Genomic DNA, 21,902 nt, shown 5'->3' on the forward strand with positions numbered 1-21,902 from the left:
CCTACCAACACCATAACTGAAACCAATGAACTGATATACAACTCAGCATCAGTGATCCTTGAGATGCTTGGCTATAAGAGCAACCATGAGACCCAATATCCACCATGGAAAAGACGGTTAGAGGCTAAGATCAAGATAACAAGGAGGGAAGTGAGCCAGCTGTCAGAGCTCCTAAGGGGTGCAATGAAAAGATCAGTACCCAAGAAGTACAGCCAGATGCCCATACCTGAAGCACTCAAAACTGCCAAACAAAGACTCCAAGCCTTGGCCAGCCGCCTAAAGAGATACACAAGAGAGAATGAAGCCAGGAGGATTAACCGGCTCTTCTCCACCCAACCAGCTAAAGTGAACTCTCAACGGCAGGGTAATAACAACAGAGCAGACCCACCAAGGCTGGAGACTGAACAATACCGGAAAGGCGTATGGGAAAGGGAGGCGTCCTCTCTACGAGAGGACCACAGCTACCTCCCTGAACAAGCCCCGGTAACCATCACTGTGGCAGATGTCCAAGAAAGAGTCTTGGGTATGAAAAACTGGACAGCACCAGGGCCTGACATGATCCATGCCTACTGGCTAAAGAAACTCACTGCCCTCCATGAACGACTGGCAGCTCAACTGAACCAGCTGCTACAGAATGGGACTCACCCTGAATGGTTAACTGAAGGGTGACTCAATGCCACACACCTGGATCATTGAATGCTTAGAGATGTATAACATCAATAGGACTGCAAACCACTTGCACAAGTGTCCATCAAATGTGGCATATACCAAGGAGATGCTCTGTCCCCACTGCTGTTCTGCATAGGCCTGAACCCCCTCAGCCAAATCATCAACAAGACTGGCTACGGATACCGACTCAAGAATGGGACAACAATCAGTCACCTCCTCTACATGGATGACATCAAGCTGTACGCCAAGAGCAAGCGAGACATCGACTCACTGATCCACACCACCAGGATCTACAGCACTGACATTGGGATGTCATTCGGACTAGAGAAGTGTGGCTGGATGGTTACAAAGAGAGGGAAGGTCGTCTGTACAGAAGGGGTCTCACTCCCAAAGGGAACAATAGCAGACATAGAGCACAGCTACAAGTACCTGGAAATACCACAAGCAAATGGCAACCTCGATGAGGTCACAAGGAAAGGAGCCACAGCCAAATACCTCCAATGAATAAGGCAAGTCCTGAGAAGCCAGCTCAATGGCAAGAACAAGATCCGTGCAATAAACAGCTATGCCTTGCCAGTAATCAGATACCCTGCCGGAATAATTAGCTGGCCAATGGAAGAGATGAAGGCCACGGATGTTAAGACTCGGAAGCTACTAACCATGCATGGAGGGTTCCACCCCAAATCCAGCACCCTGAGACTGTACACAAGCCGTAAGGAAGGAGGCAGAGGACTAGTGAGTATGAGAGCCACTGTCCAGGATGAAACATCCAAGATCCATAAATACATCAAGGACAAAGCCTCAACGGACGATGTGCTCAGCGAATGTCTCAGGCAATGGGGAACAGAGGACGAGGTGCTGGAGGTACCATCATGGGAGGACAAGCCCCTACATGGGATGTACCACCGACAAATAACTGAAGTGGCTGATATCAGGAAATCCTACCAATGGCTGGAGAAAGCTGGACTCAAGGACAGCACAGAGGCCCTCATCCTGGCCGCCCAGGAACAGGCCCTAAACACCAGAGCAATAGAGGCTCAGATCTACCACACCAGACAAGACCCAAGGTGTAGGTTGTGCAAGGAGGCCTCTGAGACAGTCCAGCACATAACAGCAGGGTGCAAGATGCTGGCAGGGAAAGCGTACATGGAACGACATAACCAAGTGGCGGGCATAGTGTACAGGAACATCTGTGCAGAATATGGACTGGAAGCCCCGAGGTCAAAGTGGGGGACACCCCCAAAGGTGGTGGAGAATGACCGAGCTAAGATCCTGTGGGACTTCCAGATCCAGACAGACAAGATGGTAATGGCGAACCAACCGGACATTGTGGTGGTGGACAAAGAACAGAGGAAAGCTGTTGTGGTGGATGTAGCAATACCAAGTGACCACAACATCAGGAAAAAGGAGCATGAGAAACTGGAGAAATACCAGGGCCTAAGAGAGGAACTGGAAAAGGCCTGGAAGGTGAAGACCACAGTGGTGCCTGTGGTCATCGGGGCCCTCGGGGCAGTCACCCCCAAACTGGAGCAGTGGCTCAAACAGATCCCAGGAACAACATCAGACATCTCAGTCCAGAAATATGCCCGCCACTTGGTTATGTCGTTCCATGTACGCTTTCCCTGCCAGCATCTTGCACCCTGCTGTTATGTGCTGGACTGTCTCAGAGGCCTCCTTGCACAACCTACACCTTGGTGTAGGTTGTGCAAGTATATATATATATATATATATATATATATATATATATATATATATATATATATATATATATATATATATATATCTTTGTTGAGTCTATATGTCTATTTACTGACATTTTTTATGAAACAAAAAAAATTGACTTCTGGATACAATGATGTGATTTTAGAGAAAAAGAAATGCATTTATTGAACAAGAACACAATTCACCTTCATTCTGCCAAAAGCTCAGTCTACAACTAATGTAGCAGCTACAGATACATGCAACACAAAAACAGAAACATAGCCACCAACGTATTAATAATCACAGACCAGAAGATATTAGACTACTTATTAAAACATTTGTGGTTAATGTTTGTGGGGCTTAAAATCTCTTGCAATTCTGTCCATTAACTTCTGATTATTTATACACGACACAGATCTTAAAGCATTTAACAAAAAAAAAAAACATGAACACAATTCAAACACAGAGATATCAGAGAGCAGGGGCGCTGCCAGGAATCTTGGGCCCCTTGACAAAAAATTAGATTGGGCCCCCCTGCACTGCTGCTAATAGAATTTTTTGAGTTTATTTGACCCATAAAAAGCATCATAATTTTCAAGGCTTGCACCTTCCTTGCTTTCTTTGGTTCAATACTAATAATTAGCACAATATTCACTGCTAGTGAATTTTACATCCAACAGTCCACATCCAGTATGCAAGTAGGTTGCTTAAATTTTTTCTATTAGTTTTAGATACTGAAATGTCTCTCCCCAGGAGCAACAGTCAAAAGCAATATGCAAAATATACATGAAGCAATCCAGACTTTTCAAAAATGCTAGTAGTTGCACTTTATTCAGACTGCAGTATGTAACTTTAACAAAAAAATGTTTTCTCAATATTTGTTAAAGCTGTCACAATGTCGTAGCAGTTTGTTATGAGACAGATAATCTGTGAAAACAACCAATCTCCTCCATCTCCTTCTTGAATTAATATTACTGGTTAAAGTAAATGCACCGTTCTGACCAAAATAACCAATCAGAACTAACAGGACGCTCTTAGTGCTGTCAATTATCCTCATTCACTCACTGCTAAATTTTACTGCTAAAAACAATATTTGAAAATACAATATGATTAATTTTGTATTTGACAGGATCCTGATTCTTTATTTTATGTCTATGAACAAAATATAAATAATTAAATTATGGAGAGCCCCCTGTTGGTCAGGGCCCCTAGAATTGTCATCACTTTTCACCCCTTTACCGCGCCCCTGTTAGAGTAAAACATATACAGACTAAAGACATTGGGGATTCAAATTTTAAACCAGACAAACTCATAAATGAATGAACAAATTACATGAACACAGATTAATGGAACATTCATGATTGTTTGGACTTTAGAAGGAAGTTTTGGTACCTGGAGAGGAACAGGAAGGAACATGCTAACTGCAGGATTTGAACCAGGGGCCTTCTTGTTCCATACTTGATCACATATGTACAAACAGGTCCTCAGAGACATTAGCTTTCTGATTTTTAATTGGTTCTGTTTGTTGATTTTTGTTTTAGCTCCAAAAGGCACAACAGTATCATCCACAACAGAACCATAAAAAACACCACTGCAAAACCCCACAAGTGCCTAACCAGAAAGTTATTTCTGCTTGGTTGAAAGTACTGTTGCATTTGATACACTGCATCTGCGTTCTTTGAACAGGTTAGTAACCCTGAGACACTTTCATGGAAGAGGACATGAACTTCTAAGTAGATGTTTGGATAGACTTCTGACCAGCCCCTCCCAGCGGTGGAGTAGTCTGGATCTCGGGTGTGGTGCATCAGGACCAGGATGATTCTTTTATAGGCTGTAGAAAGAGAGAAGAATTAAGACATGACTACTTCAGTCTGTATCAACACTCTGTGATGTTTCAGAGCAATTTTTGTTTAAAACAACAAGATAGTTGAACAAGTCCAACTAACTTGTTGGACTTGTTCAACAAGTTTTCTTGTTGGAAAAAGTTTCAAACTTGCACACACAAGTTAGTCACATTTTAGGAATACTATTCACCTTCACTCAATATGTATAATATATATTGCAGCAGTTACTGGAGGTGGACTATTTATATTTCCCAGGGTGCTTAGCGGCATGTGTTTGTATCTTGTGTTACAACGTGGATGAGATGGAAGTGTGATACTTTGACTTGTCTCTTACTGTATGTGTTATGAAAGCAAATAATGACTTTAATAGAACTGTCTGTTTGCAATGGGCGAGGACAATGTGTCTCACATTGCTTCATCTCTTTTCAAAATAAATGTTACTCAACAAAATTCAGCATAAAACTTAATAAAATACATTATCAGATCAAATAATTTGATCATGCAAGTTAAATTGAAATTCCATGAAGTTAAAATGATTCAACTAATGTGAGTGAAAATAATCCAGAAATGTGTGTTTGTTCAACTGGGTGACGGCAGTTATCTTGCATTCATGATGTGAAATAACTATTTGTTTTAAATTATATGTCAACTTGAACTTTAATTTCTGACTTCATTCAAAAACAGTTGTCCAGTTGACTTGATGTTTTTCAAGTTATGTTACCTTCAAATGTTTTACAGCGATGTAAAATAACAGATTTCTTTTGACTTTTCTTTGTGCACAAAAACATTTCAGCTGTGTCTGATAAATTGTAACCAGGGTAGGTAAGTATTTTATAGATACAATAAATTGCAGTGTCTGCTGCTATGGTTACAGCTTATGAAAGGGACAGTGACGGTTCTTATGGTGCAGATTATCAGACCTTTGGTACCAACTGTAGGAAATTGGAGGGCTGGAGTATTTCTGATTTCAGTGTCTCTCTTGAGAAAATCCTTAAAGTAACTTCCTGTGATTTAATCTGTAATCTTATAGTCATTGTTAATAAAAGTGTTTTGATGTCACACTTATCTTTATTGTAATTATTGCTATAATCTGTTACCGTAACTTGGTGAAAAGAAACATTTGTGATTTTTTTCAAAATGTAAAACATTTTCTACCATGAGGTTTGGACAATCACTCGGCTCAAATAAATATAAAAAGTCGCCCTAAATATAAGTCGCCCTAAACCTGCATGATGAGAATGTCTTATTTGCACTCTTAGAAAAGGCTGTAAATTTACGGCGGAATAAAGAATAAGCTTGAAAGGATGCAGACCCTGAATTCGGACACAAAGCTCTAGTGGTCTGGAACACTTATTTTTGTATATTTTTTGCATGTCTTTTTTGTTCGCGTCTTTTCTTTGTTGTATTTGTTTTTCTCGTTTGCTGTGCGTTTGCACCTGTCGGCCACCGTAGTATTTTAACGATTCTGTATTTTACTTCTGCTGGGCTCCATATGGTTATGTGTATTTGTTATAAGTTGCATTGTGATCACTGTTATGTGTAGAGTGTTATGGGGTTCCCCTGTCTGACTGCCGACTCCCACTCACATGTGATGGACCTGTCATTTGGGCGAGGGATCAGGGGAGCGGGAGGACCAGGACCGATGCTGACAGAACACCGGAAGAGCGAAGAGTTCAGTGTGTTTTTAGCAGTGAAGCTTATTCAGTTGAGTGTAACGGTTTGTTAGAGGCGCAGCTGCTCGCTCTTATTTCTAATAAACCCTGTTGGCGGTACTACGTCTGCGGTGTGTCATTACAGTATTTACTTACAGTACACCACTTTAAAAGCTAATTACAGGATTGAAAAGGTAAAATACTGGTATCTACAGACGCCAGTTTTTTTTTACCGTTTTTCTGAAAGAACGGTAAAAAAAAAAAAAATCTGGCGTCTGTAGCTACCAGTATTTTTTTTAGCGTTGTTTCGGAAAAACGGTAGATTACCGTTCTTTCAAAAGAACTGTAAAAAAATACTAGTAGCTACAGACGACAGTATTTTACCGTTCTTTCGAAAAAACTGTAAACTACTAGCAGCTACAGATCCCAGTATTTTACCATTATTTCGAAAAAACGGTAAACTACTGGCAGCTATAGATGTCAGAAGTTTACCATTCTTTCACAGTATCCATACCGTACTTGCATTGACTGTAATCTACTGTCAGGATTAATTACGGTACAGCTACTGTGCATTTACAGTAAACTTCTGGCGTCTATAGCTGCCAGTATGTTAGTGTAAATTTACAGGATTATTTCTTAGAGCGTGGATAATAATTGTTGAATACTAACTTAAAAAAGAAGATAAGAATAGTCAAGAAATATATATGCATTTATGTTTATGTCAATATTTGACCTTAGTCTTGAGGATGTCAGTGTCAGGACTCTGCGTTTTTGGGTTTGCTTTTTATCTTGTTTTGCATCATGTTTTAGTTTAGCCCTTCATGGTCATTTTAGTTGTTGTTCTGTTTTGAAGTTATAAATGTTGTTTTTTAGTACATTTACAAGAAAAAAGGGAGAAAGCCTGCCCTCTCATGTTATTTTCAAGTACTACAATGTAGTATGTTTTGTTATTCAAAACAAAACTTATTAAAACGGTAGAAATAGACACTGTTGGTATCCGTTGTTGTAAATTACTGTTGAAATCTTTCATGTATGGTCGCATTGTCGGTATGTATTAAGTCTGTAACATTGTTTCTGTCCAGTGACAGCGCTCTAATGTGTTGTTTTAAGAGTATGTTATGTTAATTAATGCGAGTTTATCGCGAGGTTGTCGGGTGCGTAGTTGGTAGTCTAGATGTACGCATAGAGATGTGATGTTGGGTAGAAATTGAATCTAGTGCATTTTATGTTGCATATGATCACATATTTATTGTATTTTTTGTCTTGATTTCAGTTTTACCCTTTTAAGTGTCATTAAACCTGCTGACAACGTCCTTCGGTCTTGACATGAGAAAGGTGTTAGAAAGCCTTTGCATTAAGACATGCACCAGCAACGGCACAGTTGTAATATGTTGATGTAATTTGTTGGGTAAGATTGGCCTTGTTCTTGCCTTCCTCTTTTCAGGCTCCATGTAATATTTCTCGCTATATATGTCTTATTTCATCATCCTAGTTTCTGTTATTCTTAGTAGTTTGAGTTTATGTATATCTTTCTTGACTGATTCTAGCTAAGTTGTTTCTTTAGTCCTTTTAGTCATTCCTTATTTCAGTTCCCTCATAGTGTGTCTAGTTTTCTTATCTGGTTACCTTTGTTTTAGTTCTGTTATGTCTGCATCCATGCCCATCTTTCTTTAGTGAGTTTAGTTAGGTTATTTCTTTGTTTAGTTCTTCTAGTTACTCTAGCTCTATGTTCGTTCCTTAGTTCTTATTATTGTTAGATCAGCCTTGTTTCTGTTTAGGTTTGTTTATATTTTCCCTCTTGTTTTTTTTCTTTTAGTTTTTATCAGGTTTTCTTTAGTTTTGGTGTTTCCTTAGTATTAGAAGTATTTTTCAGTGCCCTGGTATGATTTATAATTGTATTTTTCAGCAAACCAAAAGGTAAATGTTGCCTGATTACTTACATGGTATGCCCTGCATGGCTGCCTCCACATCTGAACCAACACGGGAGGTGATGGGACAGAAGACAATGGTATACTGTCCATCCTGGTTTGTGCCCTCCAGTCTAACCCCACTTCTCACTTGGTTCATCAGATCCACTTCGGCACCATGAGTCACCCCGGTGATGGCTGTCTCGACTTTAATTGGCTCTGTTTAGCAAAATAGAAAGCAGAAAAACATGAAGAGACCAGAAAAATATCAGAGCAAGATCCTTATTTACGAGTTGAGGCGATCACTCACTTGAAAAACAGGGCATCTTTTGGATCCTTTAGAAAAAACATAAAGAACAACATGAGCAGATCCATTTTTATTTTTTATTCTTTGAAGTTCTTCAATAAATTAGAAAATCCTCAAATTATTTTATTTTACAAAGTCTCTATTTTCATAATATTCAGGTCAGGTAAATCGACTTGCCAAACAGGCACTCTGTGGTCATAAATCAGTTATGCTTACTTTTGTCATTGTGGGCAGATCACAAGATATTTTTTCCCTCAGTTCTTCCTTCCACTCAACTTTCCATTGATATGCTTGGATAAGCAAACATATCAATGCTTCGTTCATGTTGAACTTTTGTGGCTTAGCCTCAGTTTGATGAGTGTATATTGATTCTCATTTCTCCATTATTCTAAGATATCCTATCTGTGTCTAAAATGCCTTTAATATTGTTTCTCTGTAATATTCTAATTGTCTAGTAGACTGAAACTTATGGTTTAGATGAATCATAATTATCAAAATGTGCAAAAATATACATTTTAAGTTTATCGCTGTGTTCATATAATATAAGTTTCAGTTTTGAATTGATTTATTGAAATGCTTTATCGGCTCTCGTGGCCTGTATTTTACAGTGGTCAGACAGTAAAGTGGGTTGAGAGAGGAGGAATACATGCGGGACTGGTCACCACGATGGTCGCGTGCACACTCTACCTCAAATTATTTATTGAAATAACTTAAGTTCTTTAAGATGTTTTAATCTATTGAGCTATGCCAGTCCAAATCGTCTTGTTTACTAAAAACATTTAGATTACCGAACTTGGATTCACAAACTGTTTTTATAGCTGCGGTCCAGAAAAGAACAGGTGTTCTGACTGTGTACATGACAGATAGTCAGAACACCTGTTCTTAAACACCACAACCATCCAGCGGAGCGACAGGTTTTCATGCAAGAGCTGTGAAAAACAACCGTCTACCTCCCATTTGTCGACAGATAGACACACACACACACGCACAAACCCATTCACTGCGCCCTAAAGACTGCTAGAGACGCTAACAGAACTATATGGGACTCTAACAAATGGGTCAACTACTTCATTTTCTCTTACATATTCACGCTGTTTTTCATTTTCCCTGCTCAATAACACAGAGTGCCTTGTGTCTTCTAGTTAAATAGTTACACAGGAAAAAGATCAGAGGTATCAAGACGAAGTAGAAATTCCTTTATTAATTGTTTTTATTACTATACACCAAATGTTCACTAACAATCCAATAGTTAAAAAGCTTGATTCCTACCTTTGCTGTGCTGCTGGTTTTGCTGTGCTGCTGCTGGGAGTGACACAGTTATTAAGGCTGTTGAATGATCATGCAGTTTGCATGAATCACTTTCACTTTCAGATAAGAATGGAAGCTCACTGTTTTCTAAAAATTGTACCTCAAAGTTTTGACTTGGAAAAAATTCTAATTCAGATACTATATCTTTGAATCATACTATACGACTTGCTATTGCAAAAATAATGAAACTCTGTCACATTATTATGGCTATACATGTTTTTTTCTACATCAATGCCAGAAATGGGCTTCTATATAAAAGTCACATGAATTACAAGAAGCCCAATCAAAAAACTCTCAGAGAGTTTTCTGCTAAACAGGCTAAAAAGTCTTACATTATTACAACAAACACATGGGTTTTGTTTTCTTACTTTGTATATCTTTTTTTTATTTATTATGTTTAATCGTGTTTAGTTAATGCTCTTGTGTCTTTGAATATGTTGTAATGTTTTTCAATTTGGAGTTGGTTTAGCGATTTGTTGATGTGTTTTGACCTTCAAGGCTACCGTATTATTCTATTTAGTTGGACATTTCTTTGAATCTGAGTATAAAATAGTTAAGAACTGCACAGTTTTCTTATGCCATAAATCTGACCTTATGATCACTATGTTATTCTTGTTTATATTTTCACTTTTGCATGAACCTATAATGTTTGACTTTCCTGTCATTTCGCTACCTTTACTTAAATTTCTCAATTGAAACGTAATAAGTTATTTCTATTCTATTCTAATTTGCCACTTAAATTTTAATGTCAAAATTGATAGATATTCAGAACTACTTCTGATTTTATTCACTTTGACAAGATTTAGTTCCATCTGAAGAAAACAAACCCCAGATGATGATGCTACTTCCATATTTACCTGTGGATATGGTGTTGTCTTGGTGATGGGTTAACTTTTCAGACTATAACTAAAATGATACGTTTGGTTCCTTAGCAATTTCTCACACGTTTAGGGTGAATTTAATCAAGCCTTGATGTTCTCTCTTATTCAATCCTCATTCCTTCATTTTCATTAGATGTCTAAAGACTCAGTACTGCAGCACACAAGAGCTGTGAGGATTTGAGTTTTTTGTGTGTTTATTTTCTGGGTTTTGTTTCCCTGAGTCTCTGTGGTGTCCTGTCCTTTCCCTCCTTAATTGCTTCCCAGGTGTGTCTTGTTTCCTAGTTACCCTCCCTGTGTATTTAAGTCCACCTGTGTCCTTTGTCTGTTGTCGGGTCCTTGTCTATGTCAGTTCTTGTCACATCTCTAAGCTCTCAAGTTGAACTGCGTAGTCCTGGTTAGCATTAGCTCTCGTTTTCAGCCTTCAGTGTCATCAGTTGCTACAGGTAATTAGCTGTATGCTAACCTCTATGTCATGTCGCCTGTCATCCTGGACTATTTTGAGCTTCCTTCATTAAATCTCATCATTTTCACTACAACCTGGGTTCAGCCTGGGTCTCTCCTCACCATCTCAAACCCACTGCATGACAAGAGCTAAATTGTAAGCATGTGTTATGTGAATGACATGATCACACCAAAACTGATAATATTCTATTATTCATTCAAACTTTGATTATTTTTCTGAGGGAACAGTTCCCAAACTTTCCTGTATAAAGCAACCCCAGAAAAGCAACATCATTGTCTGTATCTGCGGTTTCTATTGCAAACACTGCATTCACTTCACATATTTTTTTTATTTCTGCAGACCCTAGCAAAAATGATTCTTTTACCTATAATTATTGCAGGCTGTTTCTCTAACAGAGCATTGCTGGACACTGTCCTTTCGTACTCTAGCATCTTCTGGATTGTGCCTTTTTATCCTGTGTTGCTTTGGACTTTTAATTAAACTTTTAAAGCAACTTTACATTAAAAGTGTAATTATTTACCAAATGACACTATATGACAACTGTCATAGAAATTCATAAAGACTCCTTCATATTCCTAACAGGTGTTATGTCATGTTTATCACAATGTTATGTCAGTCTTATTGACACTCCTTCAAATAAAGTGTTATCAAATTTTTTTAGCTGGATTATTTGAGAATACGCGCCTGAATTCTAACAACCTACATGTGCATTCTATAGACTAATTTACTAGCAACCGGAGTTAAATTGGCTCCCACAGACCATGTTTGTTAGTGGCTGCTCATCTCATTGCAACTAGCTCTTGTCACAGATTCAGGTTCAGTTTTGTGACTTGTATAAGTCACAAGGGTGTTTTTTCTCTAGTTATATATTGCACTAAGGCAACCAATCAAAACCTGTTTCTTCAAAGTCATGCACCATTGCTATTTTACAATTGTCAAATAACTTTGAGGTGACGCATTAATTGAATGTTCACCATGTCTTTCAGGGTTTACTTTACGTTAAATATTTTATTGGTAAGGCCAATACTCTGCAAGGGTCAGTTCAGCTTAATTCAAATAAGAAAAATCAATCACCTTAATCTAACCTTTCTCTCCCTAACGCTGAAACAGAACTAAAAGGACATTTTTAGAGACAGAATATGGAATTTTGAACCCCAGATCTGGCTTGATGATGAAGTATGTGTCCCAGCAGGAGGAGGAAGCTGACCAATGAAGACAGGTAACCCTGCAGGTTTGATGAGCTTTTGCCACAGCATGGATACTGAGATTAGGCCTCAGGTACTGGCTGTTCTTGCCTTTGTCCTTTGTCTACCCTGTGAATATGTTCACATTGACTAGCACTGCTGAGACGCTTTCTCTATTGGTTGTCTGCTTGAATAGATGATCTCAGATCTTTGGAAACATTATGTCATGTCTATGTTCTTGTCGCAGGCCTGCTCCAGGGTCACTCCATCCTTTAGCCTGCACACTCTCCTTCTCTCAGCAGTCTGAGTCTCCTCCATTTGTTCCCTGTTTCCCTGATCAGCAAACTCTTCTTTGTTGGTTTCTCTTTTTGTCCTGGTCTGGGCATCTCATACCCCAGACAGTCACATTTGCTCTACTTTCAGTTCTCCTTTTTCCCTTCTATCTTTCACATCCTACTGTCTACTTCCAACACAACGTCAGTGATCTTTGACTGCAGTTACATTGTACATCATTTCAAGTCACTGTCAAAATAACATCTACACCCTCCTTAGGTTCTCCAATTTAGTACTAAAACAATATTAATACAAGTATTTTGTACTGGGCCTTATTCAAATACTCAAAGTGTTTAGATTTCATTCTGTAAAACTTTATGCAGGCTAGAAATTTACTTCTTATTTCAGGATGCCTGCTGTTCCTTTTTCATGGCTTGGCAGCACTCTCCCTGCCTGCCTATGATTTCTCATGGTTAAATACAAAAAGAAATGGAATTAAAGCAAAGCTTGCATGAGACAAAACATAAATGTGCAACTTCCTTGATCTTATTGAAGTTAGATTCTACAGTTTGGTCTATATTACTGTGTAATATCTAGACCTATTTGTAATGTATCTTCATGTGTTGTTACTTATAAACTAAAATCTCCAGCATGGGAATAATGGGATGATCTCGGGTTATCTTGACCCAAAACAAAGGTCCAAATTTTGAATAAAATTTCTGTCTTCAAATTTACCTCGCAAATACTTTTTTAAGGCTAAATAGGCACATCGGTTTTTAGATAGATTTAATTTATTTTTTGATTTGTTTAAATTATGCTCTATATGGTAGTTCGTGGATGACTTAAACTCATTTATTTGAATACACATAGAACAAATATAAAGTATATGAATTATATCCACATTTGTTCTATGTGTACAAATGGAGAAAATATTAATATAATTCATATATTAAATGAAAAGCATTTTACAGAGCCCTCCAGGGACATGGGGATTTTTTTTTCTTTTGCGTTCCCTCGCAATAATCTACTGATCAGTTCATGCGGCATAATTGAATACTGTAAGCCTTTTTTACGGTGGCCGCCGTACTTTCTGCTTTAATACAATGTTATATAAGGTTTTTCCATGAATGTTAATATCTCCTTGTGAAATATCTGACATTTTATATCATTTTCTTTAGTATAGAAAGGCACCACCTATGATATAAACAGAAATGTTCCGTAAGTAGGAAAGAAATAAAAATATATCCAAACTATTTGGACTATTTCTGAGTTATTATCGCGGGGTAATAAGTCATCTGATTGTGTCTCTATTGTGTTCGTGTCTGAATGGTTTAAAGTGCTGCTTTCTGTGCCGTTCCATCTTAGCCTTAACAGACATAAACATGCAGTAAATAAATCGATTTTCAATCAGTTTTTTGCACCAAAGCGTTAATAATAATAAACACGTTTTCACTGAGGCTCTATAAGAGCAATATGAATGAAATAAGTAATTATTGATATGACAGGAGCAGCGGCTTTGACACCTGGTGGTGGGCGTGACTGTCATGAAGTATGAATGGGAAGGTGATGCTGCTGGCTGTGTGTGTGTGAGGCAGCGGGTGAGCTGGGGGGTCGGTCCTCGCAAAGTTTGGAGCGTAATAAAAATTAAAAAAATCTATAATTGTGACAGAACAAAGAAGAGGTTAGGAGTTGATTGATACACGGACAGATGAGATTCCCCGAGTTAATCCAGTGCGGCCGACTACCACCATTAGTTTGCTGTGTCTTATAATATAAAACGTGTTTATTATTATTAACGCTTTGGTGCAAAAAAACTGATTGAAAATCGATTTATTTACTGCATGTTTATGTCTGTTAAGGCTCAGATGGAACGGCACAGAAAGGAGCCCTTTAAACCATTCAGACTACGAACACAATAGAGACACAATCAGATGACTTATTACGCCGCGATAATAACTCAATAGTCCATGGAAAAGCCTTATAAGCTTATATTAAAGCAGAAAGAACGGCGGCCACCGTAAAAAAGGCTTATAGTATCAATTATGCCACATGAACTGATCAGTAGATTATTGCGAGGGAACGCAAAGGAAAAAAAATCCCCATGTCTACCGGAGGGCTCCGTACATTTTCAAATAATATATAAATGAAAAACACTCAAGCACAAAAAATATGCACTTAGGATAGAAAAGAACTTAAAAACATCACAATTTCTTAAGAAGCTCAATCTAAAGACAGATGTTCTTTTGGAATGTGGGCATTTTAAAATGGTCATAAACATTGTTTGAATGTTCAAGATCTGCAGGAGAAAAAGATGTCAGATGAAGAACTTTTTAAATTCTTTTAGAGTCATCTGATTTTTGCCTATCCATGTGATTTACAAGAAATCACACTCTATTTTTGCTGTTTCACTTCAAAGACCGTAAAACCGGTAGAGCCTGTAGGACCCGGACCACTCCTGTTTTTGAACATCTTGTGGAACAAAACACAAATGTCAGATACAACAACACAAAAGAGAACTAGAATTCCAAAGTCCCTTTGTGTCATTGAATGCGTCATTGACAGAAACCTACTTTCAAGCTCACTGCTATTATCTTTGTTGAGTCTTGCATACAAAGCACCAGGAAGATGGAAAGCATTCTTAGGTTGCTGAGTTAGGAAAAATGTCTTCGATAACAATGGAGCCTTCTGACTCATACTAAGGTTGAAGAGCTGCTGCAGAAGCCCACAGAGCTGCTCTACACGTTTTCAACACTCTGTGACTGAGACCATCTGGACATGCATCCTTAATGTGACTCAGTTTTTCTTTCCGACTGGTATTTCTTAATTTAAAAAATAGATTTTATAGCTAAATAAATTTTAAAAACCGTAATTGATAGGTATTTTTCTCGAACCTACATTAAAAGAACCACAGACAACGTATATGAATTTTATGGCCAAGCTTTTGCAAAAGGAGATGTCTCCAGCAAACTGCTCCTCCGAGCTGTTCACAGAGCGTTCTGCCTTCTCTCTGCTAGAGCAGGCCTTTTATTTGGAAAAACAATAGTCAGAAAAGATAAACAATAAGGCAGATGGCAGCTCAATCTAACACACAGGTCATCAGGCTCTTTCCCTTGAGAGCGAACTCTGGAGGGAACAATCAGTTCTCAGGAACACAGATATTCAACACAGCAATCAAAAAGTTTTAGCACCTCACGTCATTACTGATTAACATTAGACTGAATACAAATAAAATAACAGAAATACAAAAATCTCTAACAGTAATATAATTTACAAGGTGAATTTTAATGTTTGACTAGGTTATCTGAGTGCAATTGCAAAACATGCCATAGCAGCAGTCACAGAAGATGGATATCAGGACAGAACATATGTTAGAGGTTGGAACTATGCAAAATTAGCAGTATAAATTTATGTTATATTATTCATGTAATTGATTCTTTTAAAAGTCAAAGAACGCAAAAAGCAAACATGCTTTAAAACGCCTTTACACTGTAAAAAAAGTCTGTAAATTTCACAGTAAAAAAATGGTAAAATACCAACTGTTTCTGACCGTAAAATTCAAAACATTTTATTAGCGTAGAAAATACAAGGAATCACTATGAGTCAACACTGTAAAATAAGTCCATAAATTTATGGCAAAAAAATGGTAAATAGTTACAGTTGCTAACTAATATAAAAAGCACTTAATTACTGTAGAAACTACACGGAATTACAATAACTCCATAAACGTATATTGCAAGTGATTTTGAAAAGTAGAAAACAGAGAAATCTATTGTAAAAATTTAAGTAAAATTCATAAAAGAAATATTGTAATATTGCCTGCAACTAATTTATCTTAAAATTAATGGAAATAATCAGACATCAAACAAATCAGACATTTGCAGATTTGTTTTTAAAGGTTTTGTTGGCTCTAGTGGCCTTTATTCAAAAGTAGTTTGATAGGAAGGAGGGTTATGGAGATGATGATGATGACAAGGAAGAGGATGGAGTAAAGGTAAAAGAGGAAGTGGATAAATTCACTGCTGCACTGCCAGTGTGAACAGGGTCGGAATCAGGGTCATTATCCTCACTTCCTCCTGCTCATTCCTCCGCGGACCAGGGAGCACGACCCTGTCAAAAGCAAACTGGACCAGCTCCAGGACTGTCACTGTCCACCAATGATCTCAAGCCACCTCAAAAACAATGGGTTGTTGTTGAACATGTGGTCCGAAATACTGATTTGACTGGTCCAACCTAACTTCTTCTACATACTTTTTCAGGAAGGCTTCCTAAGCCGAGTAATGAAGCTGATACTTACTCAAATAAACACAACTGAGTTAAATTAAAACAATGCTAAACATCTAATCATTTCCGGATCAATAAGTGAAGATAGTTATGCTGGATTTTATGTGTGTAGATTCCAACGATAGCTCTTGCAGCATGAAAACAGACTGCGCTAACTGCTATATTGGAATTTAAACATCGTTTCATGCTACTGTTTATTTCTAAACATCTTCCTGAAGGCAGATTTTCACAAGCCGGCGTTCTGTCATATAGCCATGCGTTGTCAGATCGTCATACGCGTATGACAAACTGATGGCTATATCTGTCGGATCATCATAAGTTGTCAGATCGCCATAAATGGAGGTCAAACTGACTGCCATTTCTGTCAGACAATTGTACGCTATGATCACTTTTCTGTTCTCCGATATGTTTATTGAATAACATCTTGAGGCTACACAGAAGCACGCATGAGACAACTCCATCTTAGCAGGTACTCTTTTATTCTGCCCCGCCCCCAAACACAATACAGCAAAAAGGTTCCTATCCACGGATAGCCTGATACTACATCCCCCTTTCTGAATAGGATTTATGATGGTCTATGTAAGCACACAGTCTTAGGTCCTGTCGCGATAAACGATAAATCAATTAATCACACGATAATTAAACCTATCGACCTCATTTTAATTATCGGCTTTATCGTCTTTATGTTGATGACAATGAATGAAAAAGGCTCAGCTCCGGTGCTCTCCACTGACCCTCCCTTCTTCATTTCCTTAGTATAATGTCCAGCGCACATTTCACAAGTTGTCGGCCCATTTTCAAACCCTGAGAGACACATTAGCCGACAGAAATCTTAGGTAAAACGGTTCGATCGGGTTCGTCGTGCCGTGTGGTGTCCAGCCACATGGCACAAAATAACGGCTGCAAGTCCAGTTAACTAATTTTAAAATCAGGCATTAATCAATGCTTTACTAGAATCTACCCGCGATGCATGTGGCTATAGAGTCAGCGTAAAGTCCTGACTGAATGAAAATCATTATAACCTATTTATGTCACGTAATGAAGAACAGCTGAAAACCTACCGGGTTCATCAACTGTGGTGGCAATTTGGCTCCAACTCCTCCCCTTTTCATTTCTATATTCTTTGCACGAAACATTAAATAAATATTAATGTTTCCATATATCATCTCTGATGTCCACTGGACCAATCAGAAAGTGCGGAGAATCCACGCTTTCTGATTGGCTACCTGTCACATTCAGCGTTAAGCTCCCAGTCGGGGAAAACCCCTGATTTAGATCAGAGCGGCCATGACGATCTACTCTACAGGATGATCAGTTACGAAATCACCAGCGACAATCTTAGATCGGCCAAAGTTGTAAGATTGTCATAAGGGGAAAATATGGGCAAAAAAATCGTGTAGTGTTAATTACTGCATTAGGTAGTAAGATGTGCACATCTTTTTTATTTAAATCTAGTGATTACTGAAGGGCAATACAGACTTTATAATCTGCACTCTTGGTTGAATGCAGTATTTATTTCTGCTTTGGCTTTATGTTTAGTTTTTATTCAAGTACATTTTTTGTTAATGGAGACTGAGAATCCATTTTATTTTGTTTTTGGTTGTTTATCAGTTCAAGTTTTATGTGTTCGTTTGTAAATAAAGTCTATCTGTGGCAGGAAATCACGGGCATTATTAGTCATTTCCATTTAATCAGTGTCAAAAGGTCTTGAAACAATATTATCGTTTATCGCAATAATTTTTTAGACAATTAATCGTCCAGCAAAATTTGTTATCGTGACAGGCCTAATCAGTCTTTTGTTGCTGATCACCAAAACCAATCACATTTACCTCACTTCTCAACCTTCCTGTGCAGCTCATCAAGATAGACTCTTAGAGACTCGCCCCTGCACACACAGCGTTCATTGTGTTTTTTTTCTTTTTCATTCATCCTTGCCGCACGCCCCTGCAATGACACGGCTCCCCACCCAGGGGGTGCGCCCCACAGTTTGGGAACCTCTGTCCTAAGAAATGTGGTGAGGAACTTCAACGCTCACAATGAATGGAGACGTTTGTGTGTTGCAATGGAAAATTCCCTCGGGGACGAAGCACGTCAAAATACACACAACGAATCTAATATGGCATTTAAAAAAACAAGCACTTGACGGACTTTGGCTACATCAAGGCTCAATGCATGAAAAAAAGACATCCGGAGTGGCCAGATAGCAGGTAAAGCAGCACACAACTACCAATATTCACCCTGAAGAGCATGACGGTCAGAAAGCTAAACAAAGTAACCTGAAAAATAATTTAAGTTTTCAAGCTAGTTGACCAGCTGTGTAAGATCTTGGGTTCTGCCAGTGCTGTGGTCAAGACCACCTGACCCGAGACCAAGACCAAGACCAGAGTGTATCGAGACCGAGATAAGACCAAGACTTTTAGGGTCCGAGACCAAGTCAAGACCAAGACCGAGGGAAGTCGAGACCGAGTCAAGACCAAGACCAGCGGCCCATGCTACATGATACGATAAAATGTGAAATATGATCAAAATTACTTCTCAAGTTGATCTGAAAGATCCATGTTCCCATAAAAACACCTAGATATTAAATATTTAATAAATTTAACCAATATTAAAAGCAGAACAAACTTTTTGTTCTGCTTTGCTTCTATCTCTGTGCTACAATCCGCGGCGGTCTTGTGCCATCCCTAAAAAGACAACGCCCTGGGCATTTGCCCGTGTTGCTCATGTCAGGATACCACCACTGTTGCACCATTAAACATAGCAATTGAGGCAATGCCCTGACGTTAAATAACCCTCAACTATGAACACTGACCAAGGAGCAACAAGCAAGAAGTAACCAAGCACAAGACCTCACCGTGACTGTTCTCACCCTCTCTCCTGCAACATGAAGCCAGGCAGTCTGACACCATGGCAGACTACCATTACAGCTGCCACTTTTAACGAAAACAATCAAAGAGCAATGTGCATGCTCTGTGTGCTCTTTCGTTCTAGCGTTTTTTTTATTTGTTACCGTATTTTCCACACTATAAGGCGTACCTAAAAACCTTCAATTACCTCAAAAGCCGACAGTGCGCCTTATAATCCGGTGCGCCTTATATATGGACCAATATTGAGCCACAACAGGTCTAGCAACTACGGTAAGCAGCCGCCGACTTCATTTTGCCCGTAGAAGAAGAAGTGCATGGTGCATGCTGGGATAGTTGTCAGAACGCTGGTTTGTTAATAAAGTTTGATAATACATTTAAAGCCAGGGGGGAGGGGCGGGGGAAGAGAGACAGAGACTGCGGCGGCAGCGTGTCGGTTGGTCTGTGTTACCCAGAAAGCAGTTGGGCACAACACTAACACCGTGAGTGAAACAATGACTGGGGCAGCCTACTATATAAAGTACTCAGGGACCACATTCTTTACGAATGTGGACTTGTAATAATAGAGTACAAAACAAATTGGCAACCCAAACTGAAGTGTCTATTCGATGCGTCTTATATATGAAAAAAGTTTTAAAATAGGCCATTCATTGAAGGTGCACCTTATAGTGTGAAAAATACGATATTGAAGTATAGATCTATATTTTATGATAAATAGAACATACCAACAGAAATTTAAAAAAATGCTACAAGGTTGATGACGTATTTGATGCTCAAAGGCATAACACATCATTGAGACATTGTGGTGTTTAGTAGTGGCTGCCATAGACATAAGAATAGTCGCCTCATGCACCGCTCTTGCCTATTGTTGCTGACGAGATTTAGGGCGGCCATCTTGGAGCGGTCCACCACTCCATTCAGCGTTATGTGTTTAGCAGGCACAATGACGTATCAGCGCATTTAATCGCTCATAACATGCTTTTTTGTTACTGGAAACCTTATTCAAACATCTATCAAAGCTACATTTATAAACAATTGTATTTTTAAGTATTTTTTAATTGTATTGATACATAGTTCAGCATATTTAAATATGCTTAGTTGGGAAAACCATATAATCGGAATAGAATATTCTGATATTGATGTATGATGAGCATATTACAAACCACACAGCCGTTCATAATTTATTTAATACATTATTTAGTAATATCAATACATATTTATATAACTATACAAATAAATATATGATAATGACAGTAATAATGACAAATAATGATTAATACTGAATAATATTAGATGCATGGTTATATGCATATAAACATGTACAGCCTAATATATATTATCTGTCAGCTGTTTTCCAGAGTTATAGCTTCAGAGAGATTCAGCAGCTGAGATTAAGTCCAAAATCCAAAATCCTTATAATGCGGTGCGTCTTATAGTGCGGAAAATATGGTAATTAAAAAAATTATATGTACATAATTAAATAAAATAATAATAGCTACTGCAGTGTACACAGAGGATTACAAGAACAAAGAAGAGTGTTCTGTCATGTCAGCATACGCTGTCAGATCGTCATATGCTTGGCACAAACTCACGGTTATATTTGTCAGACACGTCATTACCATATAATTTTATTAATTAGCAACATAGAATCATGACGTAGATCATCATACACTTTATTAAGAGTTGTATGGCATCCTGACTTAGCGGTTAAATAAGTTAATGAGTTTTACAGGGTGTGTGTTGTAGTTGACTGCAGCTGCAGCCAGACCTTGCTTTAAATACACTTTGAAACCACGACAACACATGTATATCTATATAGTTATCATGGAAAACATTTTAATCGGTGTGTTTTGTATCCACTGAAAACAAAGATGTTAACAAATAAACTGGATAATGTGCTGCATGTTTAGTGATATTTTCACAGTTGCGGTCTCGACTGGTCTTGAAATAAAATGCCGAATCCTCAGAGCCCGAGACCGAGACAAGACCGAAACCAAATGCGGTCGAGTCCGAGACAGTCAAAAAATGGTGTCGAGACCGGTCTGGAGACCAAGACCGTTCTCGAGTACTACAACACTGGGTTCTGCTGTTGCGAACCAGCATTAATCAGCTAGCCATGCTGTCAGGAAGTTTTTATTTAGTAACTCAGGATTGTTTATTTTGATGCAACCTCCATTTGACTCTGAATTAATATTTATTTTTTCTTGATATTATTTGATATAGGCAGTGTTGTGAGATTTATTTGACTTGTGTATAATTTAGGCTAAGAGCCTCACTGTTAAATTTTTATATTACTTATTGCAGATTTTTCAGTTGTCCTTTTTATTTAATCGCTGTATGTATTGTGTCTGCACACATTTTGCATGTTTTAAATCTAAGTAAGGTGAATTTACTGCCAGATCATTTTTCCATTTTGCCAGATCACATATTAGCATTTATACCTAAAGCAAAAAAATTAAGATTTGAATATTAAAAATTAAGTTACATTTTCAGTAAACATATAGTAATAGAATAAAACATTGTCATGTCGGGTATTATTTCTGCATGCAGTGCATAATGGTGTTATAA

General features: G+C 38.1%; 1 protein-coding gene across 1 annotated transcript in view; it reads right to left on the minus strand.

The window, feature by feature from the left end:
• Window positions 1-2,527: 2,527 nt before the first annotated feature.
• LOC148160497 (uncharacterized) overlaps window positions 2,528-21,902 on the minus strand; it is a 133,552-nt gene continuing 114,177 nt past the window's right edge. Inside the window, exons 3-4 of the mRNA XM_088003862.1 lie at window positions 7,807-7,990; window positions 2,528-4,201 (exon numbers count right to left, since the gene is read on the minus strand). Coding sequence (XP_087859988.1) covers window positions 3,879-4,201; window positions 7,807-7,990 — 507 coding nt within the window. The 3' untranslated portion in view covers window positions 2,528-3,878. The remainder of the gene's footprint in view (window positions 4,202-7,806; window positions 7,991-21,902) is intronic.

Source organism: Poecilia mexicana, unplaced genomic scaffold, assembly GCF_051168715.1.
Source record: "Poecilia mexicana isolate PSO_F unplaced genomic scaffold, ASM5116871v1 scaffold_2, whole genome shotgun sequence".
In the NCBI taxonomy this organism is placed as follows: Eukaryota; Metazoa; Chordata; class Actinopteri; order Cyprinodontiformes; family Poeciliidae; genus Poecilia; species Poecilia mexicana.